We start from the raw sequence: 19839 nt of genomic DNA on the forward strand, positions 1-19839 counted from the left end.
AGCTGCCTACTCTGCTTTTGCGCCCGGGACACCCTGGTTGAGGAAGGATTGCGGGTGTTGCTCATCGCCGATGCCCGTGGAGAAACCCGTCAGGTTCGTGTTAAAGTAACGCAGGATGTCTTGGGAAGAGAGCAAATTAAAACGACATCGATTACAGGGATAAAACAGTAACAGTATTTTTTTTATCAGAAAGGTATACTGGAAGCATCAATTTTCAACGCATAAGCGAATACCATGAAAAGTGTATCATAAAAAAAAACAATGTCAAAACTGAGCCATCGTGCTTACGTACTCGGAAGGGTTGTCACTTTGGAAATGTCATCTTTTCCACCAACGCTGCGAACAAAATTACAATCACCGACATTGTTGCGTGCAAAAATATGTGCTCCAACTATAAATCGCGCCGAGTGTCGATGATCTGCGCGGGCGGTGCTGCTCATTGCTCATCGTCGTCACGTGGTGGTGCGTCGTGGGTGTGCATCCATGTATTTGGAGATGACCCTGCCCTACCTCCAGGTGAGCCCCCGGTACTGAATGATCACCTCCAGCAGGTTGTCAGCCCCTGCCCCATTGCCAGCCTGGAAAACACACGCTCGGTTAGCAGCGCAAGAGCATTTTACATGCCTCCGTAAAAACGCATGTCATGTTTTAACGGTGCACCTATGGGACTTGTGGTCGGATGACGTCATCACGCTTCAGAATCAGAACATTTATTCTGGAGGAATTCGATGAGCTGTAAAGTGTTTTTCACAGATGTCCAGTTGGGGCGGGTCAAAACGTTACAACAACGAAAAATACAAAAATACTATAGGGAATGCAAAGTATAGTTAAGGTAAACAAATCGCTTAATAAAAATATATACAAATAAAACGAAACTCTTTTTCATCTTACCAGGTAGAATCCACTGAGTTATTCACTTATATATATATCTTTTTTTAGAAGCGACCTGACCACAAATGATAGCTCAGCAAAGTGGCTTGTTATTCACGATAAAAAGCTGTCCGCCCATCAGCTTCAGACTCCGGCAGTCATACAAGGGGTGGACATGAAGCTTTTGTTTAAAGGGTTCATCTTTGAACTCACCGTCAGAGAGTCTCCAACGGCCCCGATGACCTTGATGTCAGCCGGTCTGAGTTCGTGAACTGTGTGGCGAGGAAGGTATTGTAAAATTATTCAATGCAAATAGCTTAAAATGGAGCACATCTTGCTCGCTCCCTTTGCCATCTGGTTGATTGTATATTCAAATAGGAAATCATTGGATACCTGCACTGGTAATAAGCTCCGGTGCCGATGCACGTGGCATTGGAAACGTTCCTCGTGTGTGGCATTTAGGTGGCATTTCGTAAGTGCTCTTACTACCTGATTTCGGAACGCTTGCGGAAGGAGATGTATCCTTGCAATTGATTTCACTTCCATAGTTCGGCTGCAAGTAAGAATTAACACAAGAGTACATTTAACATGTATGCGTTACTGCAATGCACGTTCACACATCCAGAATACTAAAAGCCAACGTGTGTGTAAGCGATGGTTTGTGGGGGTATGCGGGGTGGGGGGGGGGCACCTTGGGGGGCGAGGTGGGCTCAGGGGGGGGCGGGGGGATGGAAGGCACTGCGGGGTAACTGTAGTTGCTGTTCTTGTACGTTCGCAGATATGGTTGTGCCTACAGGGTAGGGGGGGGGGGATAGGAGAGTGTAACGTATTATGGCACGACATCTGGGTGCAAAGCAAATATACGTAGGCAAAAAAAAACAAGTTTTGGGTTTTCAAATAATCTAATTTAATTTAGCTCAATGTGCGCGTTACAATAATAATGCAGCTTTTTTTAACGTGGAATTGTGTTGTGTAGTCGCATCGTACCGCACTGGGGCAATTAATCGTGATGTTGGCCGCGAAGTCTTGAAAAGTGCTTTTATTTCCAACTGGTTCGAGCTGAAAGAGAGAAGATGCACACACCGCTTTCACATAGGATACAGACCAATAAATCAGAATCAGAGTTTCCAAGCGATGACCAGGATAACCCGTGACACAGCCACAAGACTGCTGTCAGCGATGTTGTTTGTGCATTTCTCACACTCAAAAAAAAAACCTCACCATGGCGTTCCACAGTGCCTTGGCAGACATGGCGTGCGCCTTCTCTGAGAAGTGAAAGCAGTCCGGTGCAAAGTAGGTTTCGTCCGCAAGTCCTCCCTGAACAACAAGCGAGGGAGGTGCAAGTGACCGCTGTGTCGTGCAGGCTGAATTCCATTTTCCAATCACTGAACTATGCAATGAAGTTGCTGCTTCGGTAAAACGTACAACGTAAACAGTTAACATTTCTCACAATGTAGCGGTTTACACGTTTCCTTCAGGACACGTGAGCCACATCCTTTGGGCTACGTGTCGTTGAAGCGTGAGCGATGATGGAAAGGACTCGCACTCACAGTCCTGACCACAACCGTCTTGCAGTGTTTAAAGTGCCGCCGCTTTAAAGTGCCACCGCTTGCTGAAAGGCCTACCTCTGTGACTGGCATGGTGACGTCGTGAAAAAAAGGTTGCAGCACGACTGTGAAGTCCTCCATTGTGTCGTAGCGCCGTGTAGCCACCAGCTGCTTGTTGTAGTCCTGTACACGGAAGAGATGGCACACACGAGGTCAAGCGAGGCACTTGGCAACACAGTGGTCGAGCACTGAGCTGGCACCGCTAACATCCTGGGTTCGAATCCAGACAGGAGCTTGTGATTGAAGTGAATTCTCAATGTGTACGTAGATGATGGTCTCAGCTTAGTCACCGATAACTGCGCAAAACAAAAAACTCCATGAATGGACATTTGGTTCTGCACTTAATTTGGTTAAAATCCAGCAGGAAGAATGGCATATATTTATTTGACCCTCATGTGATGAAGATTACTCCTACTGTTTTGAATGGATCTCAGATGTAGTTATTTGACGAAAGGTTGTACTGGGGAGAGCACAACTGGGAAAAATATTTCTTGAAAGTTAAACAATATATAACAAACGGCAATGCCACGGCACTTGGTGAAACTTCGATTTCATTGTCCAGACATCTCGATTCATTCGTTATCATCAGCAATTAAGGCCATGGGAATGTAGTTTTCGTTGAGTTTTGTAAATCCTTTGAACAATAAAAAGCAAAGCCTAGTTCATCATGTACTTAGCTGGGAGTCTCTGAGGCCCTCTCGGAGAAATATGCATACCTGGTAAGCCCTGTTTGCTTTGGTCACCACTGCCAAGTCATCTGGGTTTGTGGGGTCCACGATGCATCCACACAGAATGCTGAGGAATGAAGATGCTCCCTGTTAATCAGTGGCAACTGATGCAATGATTACTTATCACTAGTCAACAACTCTCAATATAAATATATTTCAATTAAATCGTTACAAAGCACTTCTTTCATTCCCGTAAAACATAATGTTGTGTTACAGCCTATATTCGACGAGTGATCACTTTAAAATTAGAAGTAAATCTTGACTTAAAACTTTCGTGACTGCAGGAATTCATATTCTATGGTTATTTCGGTAAAGTCACGTAGGTAGAAAAAATAATAACAATAAAAAATAAAGTGAATGAAAATATCACGACGTTTCGATCACAACACAAGCGATCCTCATCAGGAGAAAAGATGACGATCGCTTGTGTTGTGATCGAAACGTCATGATATTTTCATTCACTTTATTATTTTATTGTTATAATTTTTTTCTATCTACGTGACTTTACCGAAAAGAACCATAGAATATTAGAAGTAATCATCACACATACTCTTTGGTTCTTTCGGTAAAGTCACGTAGGCATAAAATAAAATGAATTAAATCACGACGTTTCGGGTGCAACACAAGCGTCCGTCATCAGGTGGGACAACCACAGCAAGAAACAATTGCTGACGTGGGCAAAAGGGCTGCTGTGACAAGAGGCTCTATAAGGTAAGAGAGGGGGGAGACCTCATGAGCTGTTTGGGGCACTTGTTCTCGTCCTGGTGGAGTTTCCGTAGCGGCTCGATGTACAGAATCTCCACCAAGTTGACAAAGGCCCTTGGTACCTGAACGAGCAGGGAAAGTGCACTCAAAGGGGATGTCTTTTTTTTTTACGGAGCGTGGATGAAAAACACTGATGTCAATTTAAACTGTAATGATGTGCCCAGGTAAAGTGCATCGATACCTCTTTGTGGAGCATATCCAACGCAGTCTGTATGTGGTTAATGTAGCGTTCGGGCGAGTGCTTTATCTGGAGGGTGAATAACGTCGACATCACAGTGGAGGGAATTAATATGGTTTGCAAGTAAGCATGTAAATAGCACCTTGAACTTGAGTTTAACCTCTTTGCTGCCATGTCCCATACTCCTAATTTTGAACATCTTTTAAAAATGGGGAATGCAGCGTGGTGTTTTCAGGGCCATGGTGTATGGAGGAGGGTCATGGTGTGTGTAGGGGCATGGTGTGTGTAGGGGCATGGTGTATGGAGGAGGGTCATGGTGTGTGTAGGGGCATGGTGTGTGTAGGGGCATGGTGTGTGTAGGGGCATGGTGTGTGTAGGGGCATGGTGTGTGTAGGGGCATGGTGTGTGTAGGGGCATGGTGTGTGCAGGGGCATGGTGTGTGTATGGTCATGGTGTGTGTAGGGTCATGGTGTGTGTAGGGGCATGGTGTGTGTAGGGTCGTGGTGTGTGCAGGGTCATGGTGTGTGTAGGGTCATGGTGTGTGTAGGGTCATGGTGTGTGTAGGGTCATGGTGTGTGTAGGAGTATGGTGTGTGTAGGGGCATGGTGTGTGTAGGGTCATGGTGTGTGTAGGGGCATGGTGTGTGTAGGGTCATGGTGTGTGCAGGGTCATGGTGTGTGTAGGGTCATGGTGTGTGTAGGGGCATGGTGTGTGTAGGGTCATGGTGTGTGTATGGTCATGGTGTGTGTATGGCCATGTGTGTGTGCACGGTCATGGTGTGTGTAGGGGCATGGTGTGTGTAGGAGTATGGTGTGTGTAGGGGCATGGTGTGTGCAGGGTCATGGTGTGTGTAGGGTCATGGTGTGTGTAGGAGCATGGTGTGTGCAGGGTCATGGTGTGTGCAGGGTCATGGTGTGTGTATGGCCATGGTGTGTGCACGGTCATGGTGTGTGTAGGGGCATGGTGTGTGTAGGAGTATGGTGTGTGTAGGGGCATGGTGTGTGCAGGGTCATGGTGTGTGCAGGGTCATGGTGTGTAGGAGTATGGTGTGTGTAGGGGCATGGTGTGTGTATGTCCATGGTGTGTGTATGGTCATGGTGTGTGTATGGCCATGTGTGTGTGTAGGGGCATGGTGTGTGTAGGGTCGTGGTATGTGCAGGGTCATGGTGTGTGTAGGGGCATGGTGTGTGCAGGGTCATGGTGTGTGTAGGGGCATGGTGTGTGTAGGAGTATGGTATATGTAGGGGCATGGTGTGTGTAGGGTCATGGTGTGTGTAGGGGCATGGTGTGTGTAGGAGTATGGTGTGTGTAGGGGCATGGTGTGTGTAGGGGCATGGTGTGTGTAGGGGCATGGTGTGTGTAGGGGCATGGTGTGTGTAGGGGCATGGTGTGTGTAGGAGTATGGTGTGTGTAGGGGCATGGTGTGTGTAGGGGCATGGTGTGTGTAGGGGCATGGTGTGTGTAGGAGTATGGTGTATGTAGGGGCATGGTGTGTGTAGGGGCATGGTGTGTGTAGGGGCATGGTGTGTGTAGGGGCATGGTGTGTGTAGGAGTATGGTGTGTGTAGGGGCATGGTGTGTGTAGGGGCATGGTGTGTGTAGGAGTATGGTGTATGTAGGGGCATGGGGTGTGCATGGTCATGGTGTGTAGGGGCATGGTGTGTTTAGGGGCATGGTGTGTGTAGGGGCATGGTGTGTGTAGGGTCATGGTGTGTGTAGGGGCATGGTGTGTGTAGGGGCATGGTGTGTGTAGGGTCATGGTGTGTGTAGGGGCATGGTGTATGTAGGGGCATGGTGTGTGCATGGTCATAGTGTGTAGGGGCATGGTGTGTGTAGGGTCATAGTGTATGTAGGGGCATGGTGTGTGTGTGTATGTCCATGGTGTGTGTATGGTCATGGTGTGTGTATGGCCATGTGTGTGTGCAGGGGCATGGTGTGTGTAGGGGCATGGTGTGTAGGGGCATGGTGTGTGTAGGGGCATGGTGTGTGTAGGGGCATGGTGTGTGTAGGGGCATGGTGTGTGCAGGGTCATGGTGTGTGTAGGGTCATGGTGTGTGTAGGGGCATGGTGTGTGTAGGGGCATGGTGTGTGTATGGCCATGTGTGTGTGTAGGGGCATGGTGTGTGTAGGGGCATGGCGTGTGTAGGGTCGTGGTGTGTGTAGGGGCATGGTGTGTGCAGGGTAATGGTGTGTGTAGGGGCATGGTGTGTGTAGGGGCATGGTGTGTGCAGGGTCATGGTGTGTGTAGGGGCATGGTGTGTGTAGGGGCATGGTGTGTGTAGGGGCATGGTGTGTGTAGGGGCATGGTGTGTGTATGGCCGTGGTGTGTGTAGGGTCGTGGTGTGTGCAGGGTCATGGTGTGTGTAGGGGCATGGTGTGTGTAGGGTCATGGTGTGTGTAGGGGCATGGTGTGTGTAGGGTCATGGTGTGTGCAGGGTCATGGTGTGTGTAGGGGCATGGTGTGTGCAGGGTCATGTGTGTGTATGGCCATGGTATGTGCAGGGTCATGTGTGTGTATGGCCATGGTGAATGGATAATGGTGTGTGCAGGGTCATGGTGTGTGCAGGGTCATGGTGTGTGAGGGTCATGGTGTGTGTATGATCATGGTGTGTGTAGGGGCATGGTGAATGGATAATGGTATGTTCAGGGTCATGGGGTGTGTCGAGTAATGTGTGTACAGAATTGTGCGCACCTGGTCTTCACAGTAGCTGCACACATCATTTGCTCCGATGAAGAGAGTGATGAGCTTCCAGTCATCTTCAAAATTTATCTCCTGAAAGTGTTTCAAAATCCACGTATACATTAAATGTATTTTGCAGAACATAATAGGAAATACATTAGTGTGAAAAACACATTTTTAAAATTGCATGTAAGGATATGTTTTTATGATCTTACCACGGTAGATTTCATTACTTCGATAAGTTTCTCCACTTGAGATGGGATATCCCTGTGGGTGGGCAATGGAAACAAGCACCATTCACTTTACATCAATCACCACAGTCATCATGATGTGAGGGCATTGGTGCGTACTATCTGTTATGACATAGGGATCAAAAACACGGATATCAATTAAGTAAATGGAACAATGGCTGACAATTGTGAAGATAATCGTGGAGACGCATGCTTGGAATTACATTGCGAGATAGGAAGAGAAACACATGGTTAAGAGTGCATATGCAAGTTAGAGACATCATCCTGACTTTTGCAAAAAATAAGTGGACTTGGGCAGAACGTATCGTTATAACAACGGAGTGGCAGGCAAATGAAGAGAGGCGCCTACCGACAAGGGGGAGGAATTGCTTCACATCAGGCGAATTATATCGCATGATCGTGAGAGATGGCGACGGCTTTGGGGGAGGCTTTTATCCAGCGGTGGATCGATGATGGCGGATGACGACGATGGTGCTTGGCGAGTGAGCTGAGTGGAGAGGGAATGAATGCGTGAGGGGTTTCTCTTACGCGGCGATGGCGCCCGGCACTGCCTGGTTGAGGAACCTCTGACCATTCCCAACGCCACTGGAAAACCCCTTCAGGTTGGGGTTGAAGACGCGCAGGATATCTGAGGATGGACACACAGTTGTTCATCGCCGTTCATTCACTCGATTTGCGGCGCTGGGATTTAATTGGAGTGCTTAACGTTTTTTTTACTTCATACAATGACCTCACAATTGGTCACGTTTGCATTGCGGATGAGTGAAATCTGCCCTTACTTGGGAGCGTAGTGACATTGCCGATGTTTTCATCGCCTCCGATACTACAGGTGGGAGAAAACAAAAACGCACATTCAGCGAAGGGGCGCAGCGTGGTTTTATTGAAATTTAACGGAAGCAAGGGTTAATATTTTGCGGTGGCGACATGCAGAGAGACCTCCATGCCAGCCCTCTGTATGTTTGTAGCACATCGAGCACGTCTCCTGGCACCGAGCCAGCGCCGTTCGCAGCCTGGCAGACAACGCATTACGTGCACATCACACGCATCGCAACGACACGTGAGTCACATGACCTATGGCTCACCCCTCCAGACCCTGCCCGCCTTTTTATTTTATATTTCGCAGGGACAAGTGCTGTTGCGAGCAACCTACGATGGCCCCGGCCCGGTCAGGACGGCCAGGATTCCGCAAAGGACATAGCCTACTTGTCACCCAGGCAACCAGGGGGCACAAACAATAGAAATATTTCTTGACATATCAACTCGAGCAACAATGACAGCAACCACACCTGGCCACCGTTGCCTCCCAAGTATGCTGGTGTTTACACATTGTGTCAGTAATAATTTAATGGCGAGTTGAGCTGTGGGAGGCACGGTTCAGGTCCCGATAGTATTTGCCACTGGTGGGTGCGGCACAATTGCCGCATGCTCCTGTTTTGGACACACAAAACGTGGAGCAAGAACCTTTATAGGTTTGGTATGAGAAGCACAAATCGATTAACCAGTTTGAAAGCACAGATACCACTGATTTTAGAGGTTGACTGATAGTGACTACTGACATTGAATTATTGCCTGTAGAACCGTTTTTACGCTTTGCTATCTTTCCTAATAGTATTTGTATTTTAGGCAAGAGTGTGCGGCATGCTAAATTAGCCTTGTCATAATTAAATGTTGTTTTATTTAACTAAGCATAATTTATGAATGCTGAGATAATTGCACCAGGGGTTGTTATGTTGGGAGACCAGGTCCCACCATAGTCTTGTGGAATTTCTACAACTGGCCCAAGGACACCAATGGAAGATGCACGCCATGCCAAGCTCATTTTGAGCGGGAGAGATTGCTGCCTCTCAAAAAATGTAATAGGGCAATACGTTGGGGGGGGGGGGGGGTTCATCTGCAAGGTGCAAATGCTTTCAGGTTTGATTAAAAAATAAATGTGTGCTCAGAGGCGTGTTCGAGGAGAGGCGTCGAGAAGTGTCGCCATCACTCGCAGCGCGTCCCATACCGTGAGTGAGTCGCCAAGAGCCGCCACCACTTTAATGTCGGCGGGGCGCAGTTTGTGCACTGCGGAAGGGAGGTGACCGACAGTTATTGTTCAACAGCTGCATTTGCACTTAATCTAATCTGATAGGGCAATATTGCTGTTTTTTTCTCAGAAACCATGCCCCGCCCGGTTCAAATCTTATCATTGTCACCTTGGCTAGAGGCTGAACTCCAAGGGATCAGAGCCGTGAACTGTGGTTGCCCTGATCAGACCATAATCTAATATTACCTATCACTCCCGTCACAGATGTCAACGTTTAATAACGTGTAGTTCAATTCCATTTGAAAAGTGCACCTGACCAGCTATGGACATATTTAACGTTTCGTCACTTTGATAAATAAACAGAACTCTCAGGAGTAATAAAATAAAATTTGCTAAGAGAAAACCTAATTATTGTTACGTGAGACCAGGGCTGCCCACAACCTCAGCCATTGGGGCCAAATGCAGCCCACCAACTCATTGAATCCAACCCACGTGTTCACTCAGATCGATACAAACTAAAATGCCCACCGTGTGTTTTTTTTTTAAGTTGTATGATGGCTAATATTTTGGTATCCCCAAAAAAAGTAGGTAACAGGCTCCAGAGGATATCTCCCGTGGACAAATTCTTGGAGCTTGATGGAAGAGGGTCACATCACAAGACCATGAGGATTGGGAACGGCTAGGGGAGGCCTTCATCCAGCAGTGTATAGATTATAGCTGGTGTCTGCGTATTGACGGTGAACTCGTGGTGTGTGTGGTTCTCCGTGAAACTAACGTACCTGATGTGGGAACGGAGTTCGAGGGGGCGAGATCCGTGCATGAGACGACACTCCCCCACACCTGCGACGTTGACAATCGTGGCATCAGTTTCAGGCAACCCACAGAGATGCGCAATCGTGATAAAAATAAGAAATATATATAAAAAAAACTTTTTTAAACACGCTTTAATTAAATGTACTAGTAATGGAAGAACTCCACGACTCTAGGAAGTGTCCCCGAAGGTTTCCATAACGTAAGGGACCACAGTCAATTACAGCCAACGTCAGTTGACCGTGGGCAATTAGACCCAAACCGAAACATAACATATAAAAAAAATATTGTTTAAAAATATGTTTTTATTTTTTTATGATTGAATATAGTATTGTCATCAGTATGACATAAATTTACCAAGTTTGCAGTCGAAACCACATTGGGAAGTGGGTTAAAATTGAGTTACACGATTTGAGGATACAACAACAACAGACAGAGTGAGTTAAATAAAGCGTGTAATAATAATAATAAAAACCTGTTCGCTGTCATATGCACTTTCATTGCTAGCTGTGCGTCGCATTGCCCCCCCCCCCGCGACTCTGTGTGTGTGTCAAGTTCTGCCGTCCTTTGAGAGCCGCACGTAACTGATAAGCGGGGTGGACGGCTTGGCATTTGAAGCGTCTCTTATCGCCTCTCACGGCCAGGTGTGTGTACAAACAAAGACACACATTCACCCCAAAATCCCGAAACAGACTGTTGGGGCAAGTGCTGCTAGCGATTAGCACCGACTAAGGCCGGCACGGCACACCAAGGCGGTGGGTGGCCAGCACCGCGCCCGGCCGCCTTTGTTTTCCCGAGTGGCGAAGTTTACACAGCACCAGGTACTGCACTCCTTTGAGGCTGAGTCTACCTAGAGGAGGCCTCGGTGGCCTCAGACACCTCCTCATGCCCCCCCACCCACCCGTTCATGCAATTTAGTCTTGAAAAATCGGTAGCGATTGATGTAGTTTAACACGTAGGCTTTCGCGACCAATATCATCCATAATAGAGGTTTTTTGGGGTTAGATCGCGTTAATGATGTACTTATTCAATTTGAACTTATATACGTATTGGTGTGACTTGCTTACCTTTCCTATACTTTGAACTTTCATAGGTTTTTTTTAACTGTTTGTTGAAACTTTCTGACACGCCCCTCCAGGATAATAAAGAAAGATTCTCAAATAAAAAAAATAAAGGTTCTGTACGTGCGTTTGACCGCGGGTTTGGGGTGTGTTGGGGGAATATCCACGCCGGGAGCCCAAGCGTTATGTGAAGTAAAAAAAAGAGTATCTCAATACAACACTGTATATGTGAACAATGAAAATAAACTAGTCACCTTATGATGGACGCTTGTGTTGCGCCCAAAACGTCGTGATTTATTTTTTTATTTTATACCTACGTGACTTTACCGAAAGAACCAAAGAGTATGGATTCCTGCAGTCACGAAAGCTTCAAATCAAGATTAGTCAGCTGATTGTGTAAGTCAGCGTTTATTAAAAATGTTGGAGTGAAAAAGCAACGGCACCACTCTCGCACATAAAGGCCTCTACAACACACGTTTCTTTTTGTCCCTATAGCGTTCGAATGAAACCACATCTCAAGATGCTGCACATTTTATTTCACGGAGAAAGAGGCAGAGGATCAAAAAAAAACATTGTGAGGTCTTTAGCCTGGAGTTGAACAGGGGGGGGGGGGGGGGGGCAGGATGCCAACAGCGTGGATAAGGTATCGTTTGCTGGAGTCTAGAGTTGGGTCGAGGGGAGTTAAAGTGAGATGAAAGGAGAGAGAACACGGCAGGTGAAGTAGACCGGGAGGGGAGAGATGGGCAGGGATGACAAAGTCCACGGAGGATGTTGAAGACGGTGAGCACAATCTTACTAATTGACCTTGTCGGGTGGTGGTGTGTTCACGACACTTTTATACTTTCGCGATCTAAGCCAATAAACGTTATTATGATTATTATTATGGATGGGGTGATGTATTCTCGCTTACGAATGCAGGTTGAGAGCTGGGCAGTGGCGTTTTGGATCACCTGGATTTGTGTACAAAGCGTTGGTGTACGGTGCTTTTTCAGGAATATTTTGATGTTTTTCCCTGGATTTTCTGTTTGCACAGTCACCTAGTCACTTTAAGATGTTTTCTTGTTCATGTTTTTTTTGTTTGTTGCGGTTGCACCCGATTCAAGAGCCGAATGGCTCACAGGGCTATACCAAATAAATGGAACTGAACTGAACCTGGAGTTGCAGATGGAGGATGTTGGAATAACGCAGGGATCGAGAGTGGCAATATTATTTATGGATTCATCCCAGATGAGATCACATCAAGGCAAGATGTGTGATTGGACAGATAATTGAAATCGTGGAGTTGATGACAATATAGAGCTGGGTGTCATCAGCATATGAATGGTGATCAATATTAAAAACCGGAGATGATTTTGCCCAGAGGAAGGAGGTTGAGAGTATGAAGCTGATGATGAGGTGATGTACAACAGGGGCTACTGAGAGTAGGACAGCCCTTGAGGGGTAAGTGCGGAATGAGGAGTGAAGTGTACCGCAAATCCCTACATTGTTATGGAGGTGCTGATACTCCAGAAAGATGGAACGGTCTGTGGTGTCCAAAGCAGCAGTAATGTCTAAGAGAGTGATGCATGGTCTGAAGACAGAAGGTCATTTACCACTTAGATGACTTTGACATGGAATTCATCTAATAACTTAGGAATAGAAGCTGAATTGCCCAAGTCTTCTACTGAAGTGAAACAAACACTGGTCACGAACGAGCTCGTCATGTATTAAGATGCACACAGGAAACACCACTATCATGAGTTGAATATTTGAAGTTCGTGCTCTCGACTTACCCGTGGGTTCTTGGTGGGTTTGTTCTTGAGATCGTACCATTTTCCTGTGAACAAAACAAACAACTCCAGTTAAGTCATTGTATCAATAAAATACAGAAAAAACAATCTTACGGTGAATTTGTTTTTACTTTATATATTTTTACCTGCTGAAAGCAATGCCTGCCCCAAAACGATAACTATGAGGGCGACAACGCCGCGCTGTGGGACAAGATGCATGGTTGGGTCCACTGATTAATTCCGCTCAGTCGTCGCCTTTTAAAGCATCTCACAGACAGAGGTTTATTCATGGCATGTAGAGTGGTGCGCAAGCCATAGGCTGACATATCGCAGGTAGATTTAACAGCCTCCCCGCCACATCTGCTCTTACTATCTAAATTGATCCATAAAGCTATCCACGGTCCTAATCTATATAGTGCAAGTGTGTAAACGAGCTGAAGATAAGCCGTGTCGATCAACATCTTTATTGTCTGAATTGTCAGGTCATGAACTAGTAAAAATCCTGAGTGTGCAATATTCTTATAGGTTTGAACACTGCCATTTTTATTTCAAAGGCATTCTGTTATTCGTATATGTGTAAAAGATATGATATTAGAAGAACAAAAGGTGTTGGAATAAGTACCACTCTGGATTATTTAGGAATGAAAGAGAGGCAAAATGGTTGCCTTTGCAGGTGTGGCAGAATGGGTGGTCAAGAGATTGGACTTGTTTGGTTGCAAGTCCAAAGTTACTGGTTTATCTTTGAACATGACCTTCTGGTAAAGCGCAAATGAGCTGAATAGGATATATAACGTTGGTCTTTGTCTTCGTTGTTTTATTTTTGAGAACAAATATAGTCACGGTTTGTCACACCACATACGGAATGTAGCTCTATGAATGCCCATTATGTTGGGAAATATTACAAGTCCACATAACTGCTGTGGCACTGTGAACTTCACTACCGTCACACGAAGTATAAACCGCCAACAAAGCAACAGCAGTTGGCAGGAGCAGCTTTAGGTGTTGAAGAGACTACGTGCTGGAAATATAGTTCACACGTGGGAAACTACAGTAAATGAGCCACCATCAGAAATCACATACCTGCACAATTACTTAACCTCTATAATGGGACCTCCCTTGCCAGTATCAAAATATAAGAATAGGGTTGACGCTTTCTGCAATAAAATAAGTGTTAAACATCCATAATAGAGGTTTTTTCGGGCTAGATCGCGTAAATATATAAATGTGTTGTTAAAACCCGCCACTACCCGACACAGCCAACTAGTAAGGGTTGTTACGTAAACAGAACATGCCAATTCGTCACTAGTACAGCACACCGGTGTGTTGGAGATCCAAGCCACAACATTTATAATCTGAGTATGACGTTTCGCCAGTAATTACAACTACAGTGAGGGAAAAAAGTATTTGATCCCCTGCTGATTTTGTACGTTTGCCCATTGACAAAGAAATGATCAGTCTATAATTTTAATGCCAGGTTTATTTGAACAGTGAGAGACAGAATAACAACAACAAAATCCAGAAAAACGCATGTCAAAAATGTTATAAATTGATTTGCATTTTAATGAGGGAAATAAGTATTTGACCCCTCTGCAAAACATGACTTAGTACTTGGTAGCAAAACCCTTGATTTGAAGCTTTCGTGACTGCAAGGATCCATACTCTTTGGTTCTATTCGGTAAAGTCACGTAGGTAAAAAAATAAAACAACAAAAATCACGACGTTTCGGCCACAACACAAGCGGCCTTCATCAGGTGAAGGGACCGGACTGTCTCGAAGACTGCGCTGGAGTGAAACAGAGCCAAGCTCAGACTACGACCTTTAAGCTGTGTGAGAGGGATTAAGGTGCCTTGACAAAGGAATTAGCGTAAAAATTAGCATTTAAGTCCGCCAATCAAATGCTAATTTTTACGCTAATTCCTTTGTCAAGGCACCTTAATCCCTCTCACACAGCCTAAAGGTCGTAGTCTGAGCTTGGCTCTGTTTCACTCCAGCGCAGTCTTCGAGACAGTCTGGTCCCTTCACCTGATGAAGTCCGCTTGTGTTGTGGCCGAAACGTCGTGATTTTTGTTGTTTTATTTTTTTACCTACGTGACTTTATCGAATAGAATCAAAGAGTATAGCAAAACCCTTGTTGGCAATCACAGAGGTCAGACGTTTCTTGTAGTTAGCCACCAGGTTTGCACACATTTCAGGAGGGATTTTGTCCCACTCCTCTTTGCAGATCTTCTCCAAGTCATTAAGGTTTCGAGACTGACGTTTGGCAACTCGAACCTTCAGCTCCCACCACAGATTTTCTATGGGATTAAGGTCTGGAGACTGGCTAGGCCACTCCAGGACCTTAATTTGCTTCTTCTTGAGCCACTCCTTTGTTGCCTTGGCCGTGTGTCATTGTCATGCTGGAATACCCATCCACGACCCATTTTCAATGCCCTGACTGAGGGAAAGAGGTTCTCACCCAAGATTTGACGGTAAATGGCCCCGTCCATCGTCCCTTTGATGCGGTGAAGTTGTCCTGTCCCCTTAGTAGAAAAACACCCCCAAAGCATAATGTTTCCACCTCCATGTTTGACGGTGGGGATGGTGTTCTTGGGGTCATAGGCAGCATTCCTCCTCCTCCTCCAAACACGGCGAGTTGAGTTGATGCCAAAGAGCTCCATTTTGGTCTCATCTGACTACAACACTTTCACCCAGTTGTCCTCTGAATCATTCAGATGTTCATTGGCAAAGTTCAGACGGGCATGTATATGTGCTTTCTTGAGCAGGGGAACCTTGCGGGCGCTGCAGGATTTCAGTCCTTCACGGCGTAGTGTGTTACCAATTGTTTTCTTGGTGACCATGGTCCCAGCTGCCTTGAGATCATTGACAAGATCCTCCAGTGTAGTTCTGGGCTGATTCCTCACCGTTCTCATGATCATTGCAACTCCACGAGGTGAGATCTTGCATGGAGCCCCAGGCCGAGGGAAATTGACAGTTTTTTTGTGTTTCTTCCATTTGCGAATAATCGCACCAACTGTTGTCACCTTCTCACCAAGCTGCTTGGCAATGGTCTTGTAGCCCATTCCAGCCTTGTGTAGGTCTACAATCTTGTCCCTGACATCCTGGGAGAGCTCTTTGGTCTTGGCCATGGTGGAGAGTTTGGCATCTGATTTATTGATTGCTTCTGTGGACAGGTGTATTTTATACAGGTAACAAGCTGAGATTAGGAACACTCCCTTTAAGAGTGTGCTCCTAATCTCAGCTCGTTACCTGTATTAAAGACACCTGGGAGCCAGAAATCTTTCTGATTGAGAGGGGGTCAAATACTTATTTCCCTCATTAACATGCAAATCAATTTATAAAAATTTTGACATGCGTTTTTCTGGATTTTCTTGTTGTTATTCTGTCTCTCACTGTTCAAATAAACCTACCATTAAAATTATAGACTGATCATTTCTTCGTCAGTGGGCAAACGTACAAAATCAGCAGGGGATCAAATACTTTTTTTCCCTCACTGTAGCTTCATTAGGCGACAGCCAGATTTGTGGAGAAGTCTAACTGTTGCGTTCCTTATATAGAGGCGTAGGTGTGGTGCTACATCGCTAGGACCTCTTCGTTCATCAAAGACTCTGAATATCTCGTAAACATAATTAGAGATATGAAGCTTAACCCTAATGATATTTTCACCTGACTTCTCTGTTCACGGAGGTTCCGGTCAACGAGTCAATGAAGTTACTCGACACTCTGGCAACGAACAAAGGTTTAGCCAAAGATATCCCAAGACTAGCTGAACACTGTCTAAAGAACACCGACTTCTTGTGGCAAGGTGACTATAAACAAAAGGAAGGAGCAGCAATGGGCTCTCCTTTGTCTCCTGTGATAGCGAATTTGTACATGTGTAGTGTCTTAAAAAAATACTCACACCGACACGTTGTAACAAGTCACCTGCTTACACTTTAGTCACCTATTTTTGCACCCGTCGTAGGCACTCCTATAACTATCAACACGGTCACTTATATTTTGATTTAAAGCTTTCGTGACTGCAGTAATTCATATTCTTAGTTTTTTCGGTAAAGTCACATTGAAGAGAAACAACAAAATAACAAAATATATATAAAACAATAAAAAATTCTCACGACGTTTCGACCATAACTCAAACGGTCATCATCAGGTGTGTCGGTTTGCATAAATTTATTTTGAAAACGGCATATTTATTTATATATATATAAAAAATTAACGTTTGATTGTTCACGCTTACAGTGGCTTTCAGACAGCATACATAAAAACAAATTTCGTCTCCCCCCTCCTCTTTTCAAAAAAATAGATGGACTAGTCCTGGGCAAACTGCCAATCGCTGCGCGTGACGCAAACGTTAATTTTTTTATATATATAAATAAATATATATGCCGTTTTCTAAATAAATTTATGCAAACCGACACACCTGATGATGACCGTTTGAGTTATGGTCGAAACGTCGTGAGAATTTTTTATTGTTTTATATATATTTTGTTATTTTGTTGTTTCTCTTCAACGTGACTTTACCGAAAAAACTAAGAATACGGTCACTTATGTTTAACTTCTCCCCACTCTTATCTACGTTCAACCTCACTCCACAGCTCTGCTCTCAGCGTCTCCGCACACAGCGTCTCCGCACACAGCAACTCTACATCTCCACCGCTGTGCGAACCTACGCTCCCCCAGACCCGCTCACCCGTCTGTCCCGGGCGGGGGGATCAGCCAACACCCGCCCGGCGACGGCGTGAGGGTTGAGGTCCTGTTGACGGCTGGAGCGGCAGCGGCGAGATGCCTTCGCTCTTGTCCCCGGCAACAACAACTCCCTCTCGGCTCACGCACACACACCCTTATTTCCCTCTGCTAATTATCCGAGACCTCTCGTGCATCGAACCAGGCTGGCGCCTGTTGGCCCATCAATCAACCCTTATCTCCCGTCTCCCTGGCAACACCTCCGGTCTCAACATGCACAACTTGTCAACCCAGTTTCAACCTACTTCGCCCCTTAACAACTTGGCGGTTTGTCCGTGCAACCCTCATGTTGCACACGCGCACCTGTTTGTCCTCAGTTGCCCCGGTTAACTGTGCGCCCCGCGTATTTCACTCCTCTACACATGTTTAGTGACGTATATTGGGTCACTACGGCGTTTAACGCCAGCTAGTGAGAGAAGGGTGCAACTGTGCGTGTTGGAGCCTCTCTCTGCCACCAGATGATGTATGGCATGGAAGGGGGCCCTAGCGGGCATGGTTCTGGTGACAGTCAGAGAGAGGGCAGTTGAGGACGTGACAGTCTAGGTGAACCCGAGAGGGCACGTGACCAGGACAGGATAATGAGGGGGGCCAAAAGGTGGCGAGAGGGACACGTGATGTATAGCCCAGAACTTTCTAGCAGGATCTAGACGGGGCGTGGCCGAGGGCGGAGCTGGGCCACGCTCAGGGGCATAAAAGGGAGGTCCCGAGAGCCGATCGAGGCTGTCTGTTGGAATGGAACCCGTCGGTGCTACGTCTCTTCGATCCTCAGTCCTCGGTCTTCGGTCCTTATGCTCAGCATCATTGGTCAGGTAGTATGTGACTGACTGACCCAGTTATGTAATTACCCCGTTGTGGTCTAGTTAACCTGTTGTGGTTCATGTAGTTTCCCCGTTGGGGTCGTGTAATAAACGTTTTGCCTCCAAGTTCAAGTGTGTGCCTCCGTAGAACCCACTACACATGTGTAATGACAGGGTGCCACCTGTTGGCCTGGAAGAATAATCACGGGAATGGGCAAGGTTATGTAACAACTAATCAGAAGGGGGGCGTGCCCAGAGGCGGGGCCTGGCCACGCCGAGAGGTATATAAGGGGGATGGAACTGAGGGTTCAGGGTTGTTGCGCGGTCCCGGGTCCTGGCTGCATCACTGCTCTTTCCGTCGTCCGGCCGCATGGAATATCCTCTGCACGGCTCCCATCGCCGTCATCGTCACACTAGTCAGTCAGCGGTGTGGTTGGATGTAGGCGATGGGATTATGCAGAGAGGTCGGCTGTGCATAGCTAAAGTAGAGATGTATATATATATATATAACCCAGTGTTGTGCCCAGTGAGAGGAGACATATATATGTGTGTATCGGCCTGAGTTGTGCCCAGTGTAAGAATAAGTAAGAAGAATCCCTCTACATGACATGTCTCGGAAGTCGCTCGTTACATTTGGAGTCTGTTCTGGTGGGAACGTCCGCAAGCGCGACGGCCGCCATTACACGTGGCGCGAAGAACACGCGGCCGGAGGCCACCATTACACGTGGCGCGAAGAACACGCGGCCGGAGGCCACCATTACACGTGGCGCGAAGAACACGCGGCCGGAGGCCACCATTACATGTGGCACGAAGAACACGCGGCCAGAGGCCACCATTACACGTGGCGCGAAGAACACGCGGCCGGAGGCCACCATTACACGTGGCACGAAAAGCACGTGGCCGGAGGCCACCATTACACGTGGCGCGAAGAACACGCGGCCGGAGGCCACCATTACACGTGGCGCGAAAAGCACGTGGCCGGAGGCCACCATTATGCGTGGCGCAGGAGAGGCGTGGCCGGAAGTGAATAATCAAATAATATATTATATAAATGCATGCCTACAAAGGGCAGCGTACTTCAATAGGGATTACCGTTCGTAGGGCTATTTTAACAAACACAATAGACAGGAAGGACAAGTTCAAAGGGCTCGCATAATGCGTAATGTAAGTTGCCTCAGTAATCCACCCCTCCCCCCCCCCACATTATGCAATTACGCAGAAGGGTGGTCAACACATCTACACCTCCATATAAGGAACGACACAGTCAGACTTATCCACAAATCTGCCTGTCGCCTGATGAAGCTAGTTGTAATTACTGGCGAAATGTCGTACTTAGTTTGTAAATGTTGTGGTTTGGCTCTCCAACACACTGGTGTGCTGTACTAGTGACGAATTGGCATGTTCTGTTTACGTAACAACCCTTATTAGTTGGCTGTGTCGGATGGTGGCGGGTTTTAACGACACATTGATATATTTACGCGATCTCCCCCCCCCCCCCCTAAAAAGAAACCTCTATTAAGGTGTTAAGATGTTAAAACACCAAACTGAAACTTTTTGCAAG

The 19839-nt window shown here is 46.5% G+C and overlaps 1 protein-coding gene across 1 annotated transcript in view; it reads right to left on the minus strand.

The window, feature by feature from the left end:
• The window catches only part of PLB1 (phospholipase B1), a 40796-nt gene that overhangs the window by 13994 nt on the left and 6963 nt on the right, over positions 1-19839 (minus strand). Inside the window, exons 2-21 of the mRNA XM_032948493.2 lie at positions 12745-12788; positions 9881-9941; positions 9081-9139; positions 8015-8088; positions 7858-7901; positions 7607-7706; positions 7043-7094; positions 6840-6920; positions 4152-4217; positions 3935-4032; positions 3194-3272; positions 2496-2600; positions 2092-2187; positions 1858-1929; positions 1562-1660; positions 1360-1423; positions 1084-1142; positions 511-578; positions 293-336; positions 11-119 (exon numbers count right to left, since the gene is read on the minus strand). Coding sequence (XP_032804384.2) covers positions 11-119; positions 293-336; positions 511-578; positions 1084-1142; positions 1360-1423; positions 1562-1660; positions 1858-1929; positions 2092-2187; positions 2496-2600; positions 3194-3272; positions 3935-4032; positions 4152-4217; positions 6840-6920; positions 7043-7094; positions 7607-7706; positions 7858-7901; positions 8015-8088; positions 9081-9139; positions 9881-9941; positions 12745-12788 — 1474 coding nt within the window. The remainder of the gene's footprint in view (positions 1-10; positions 120-292; positions 337-510; positions 579-1083; positions 1143-1359; positions 1424-1561; positions 1661-1857; positions 1930-2091; positions 2188-2495; positions 2601-3193; positions 3273-3934; positions 4033-4151; positions 4218-6839; positions 6921-7042; positions 7095-7606; positions 7707-7857; positions 7902-8014; positions 8089-9080; positions 9140-9880; positions 9942-12744; positions 12789-19839) is intronic.

This window comes from Petromyzon marinus, chromosome 6 (assembly GCF_048934315.1).
Source record: "Petromyzon marinus isolate PM22_M1 ecotype Great Lakes invasive population chromosome 6, UKy_Petmar_22M1.pri1.0, whole genome shotgun sequence".
Lineage (NCBI taxonomy): Eukaryota > Metazoa > Chordata > Hyperoartia > Petromyzontiformes > Petromyzontidae > Petromyzon > Petromyzon marinus.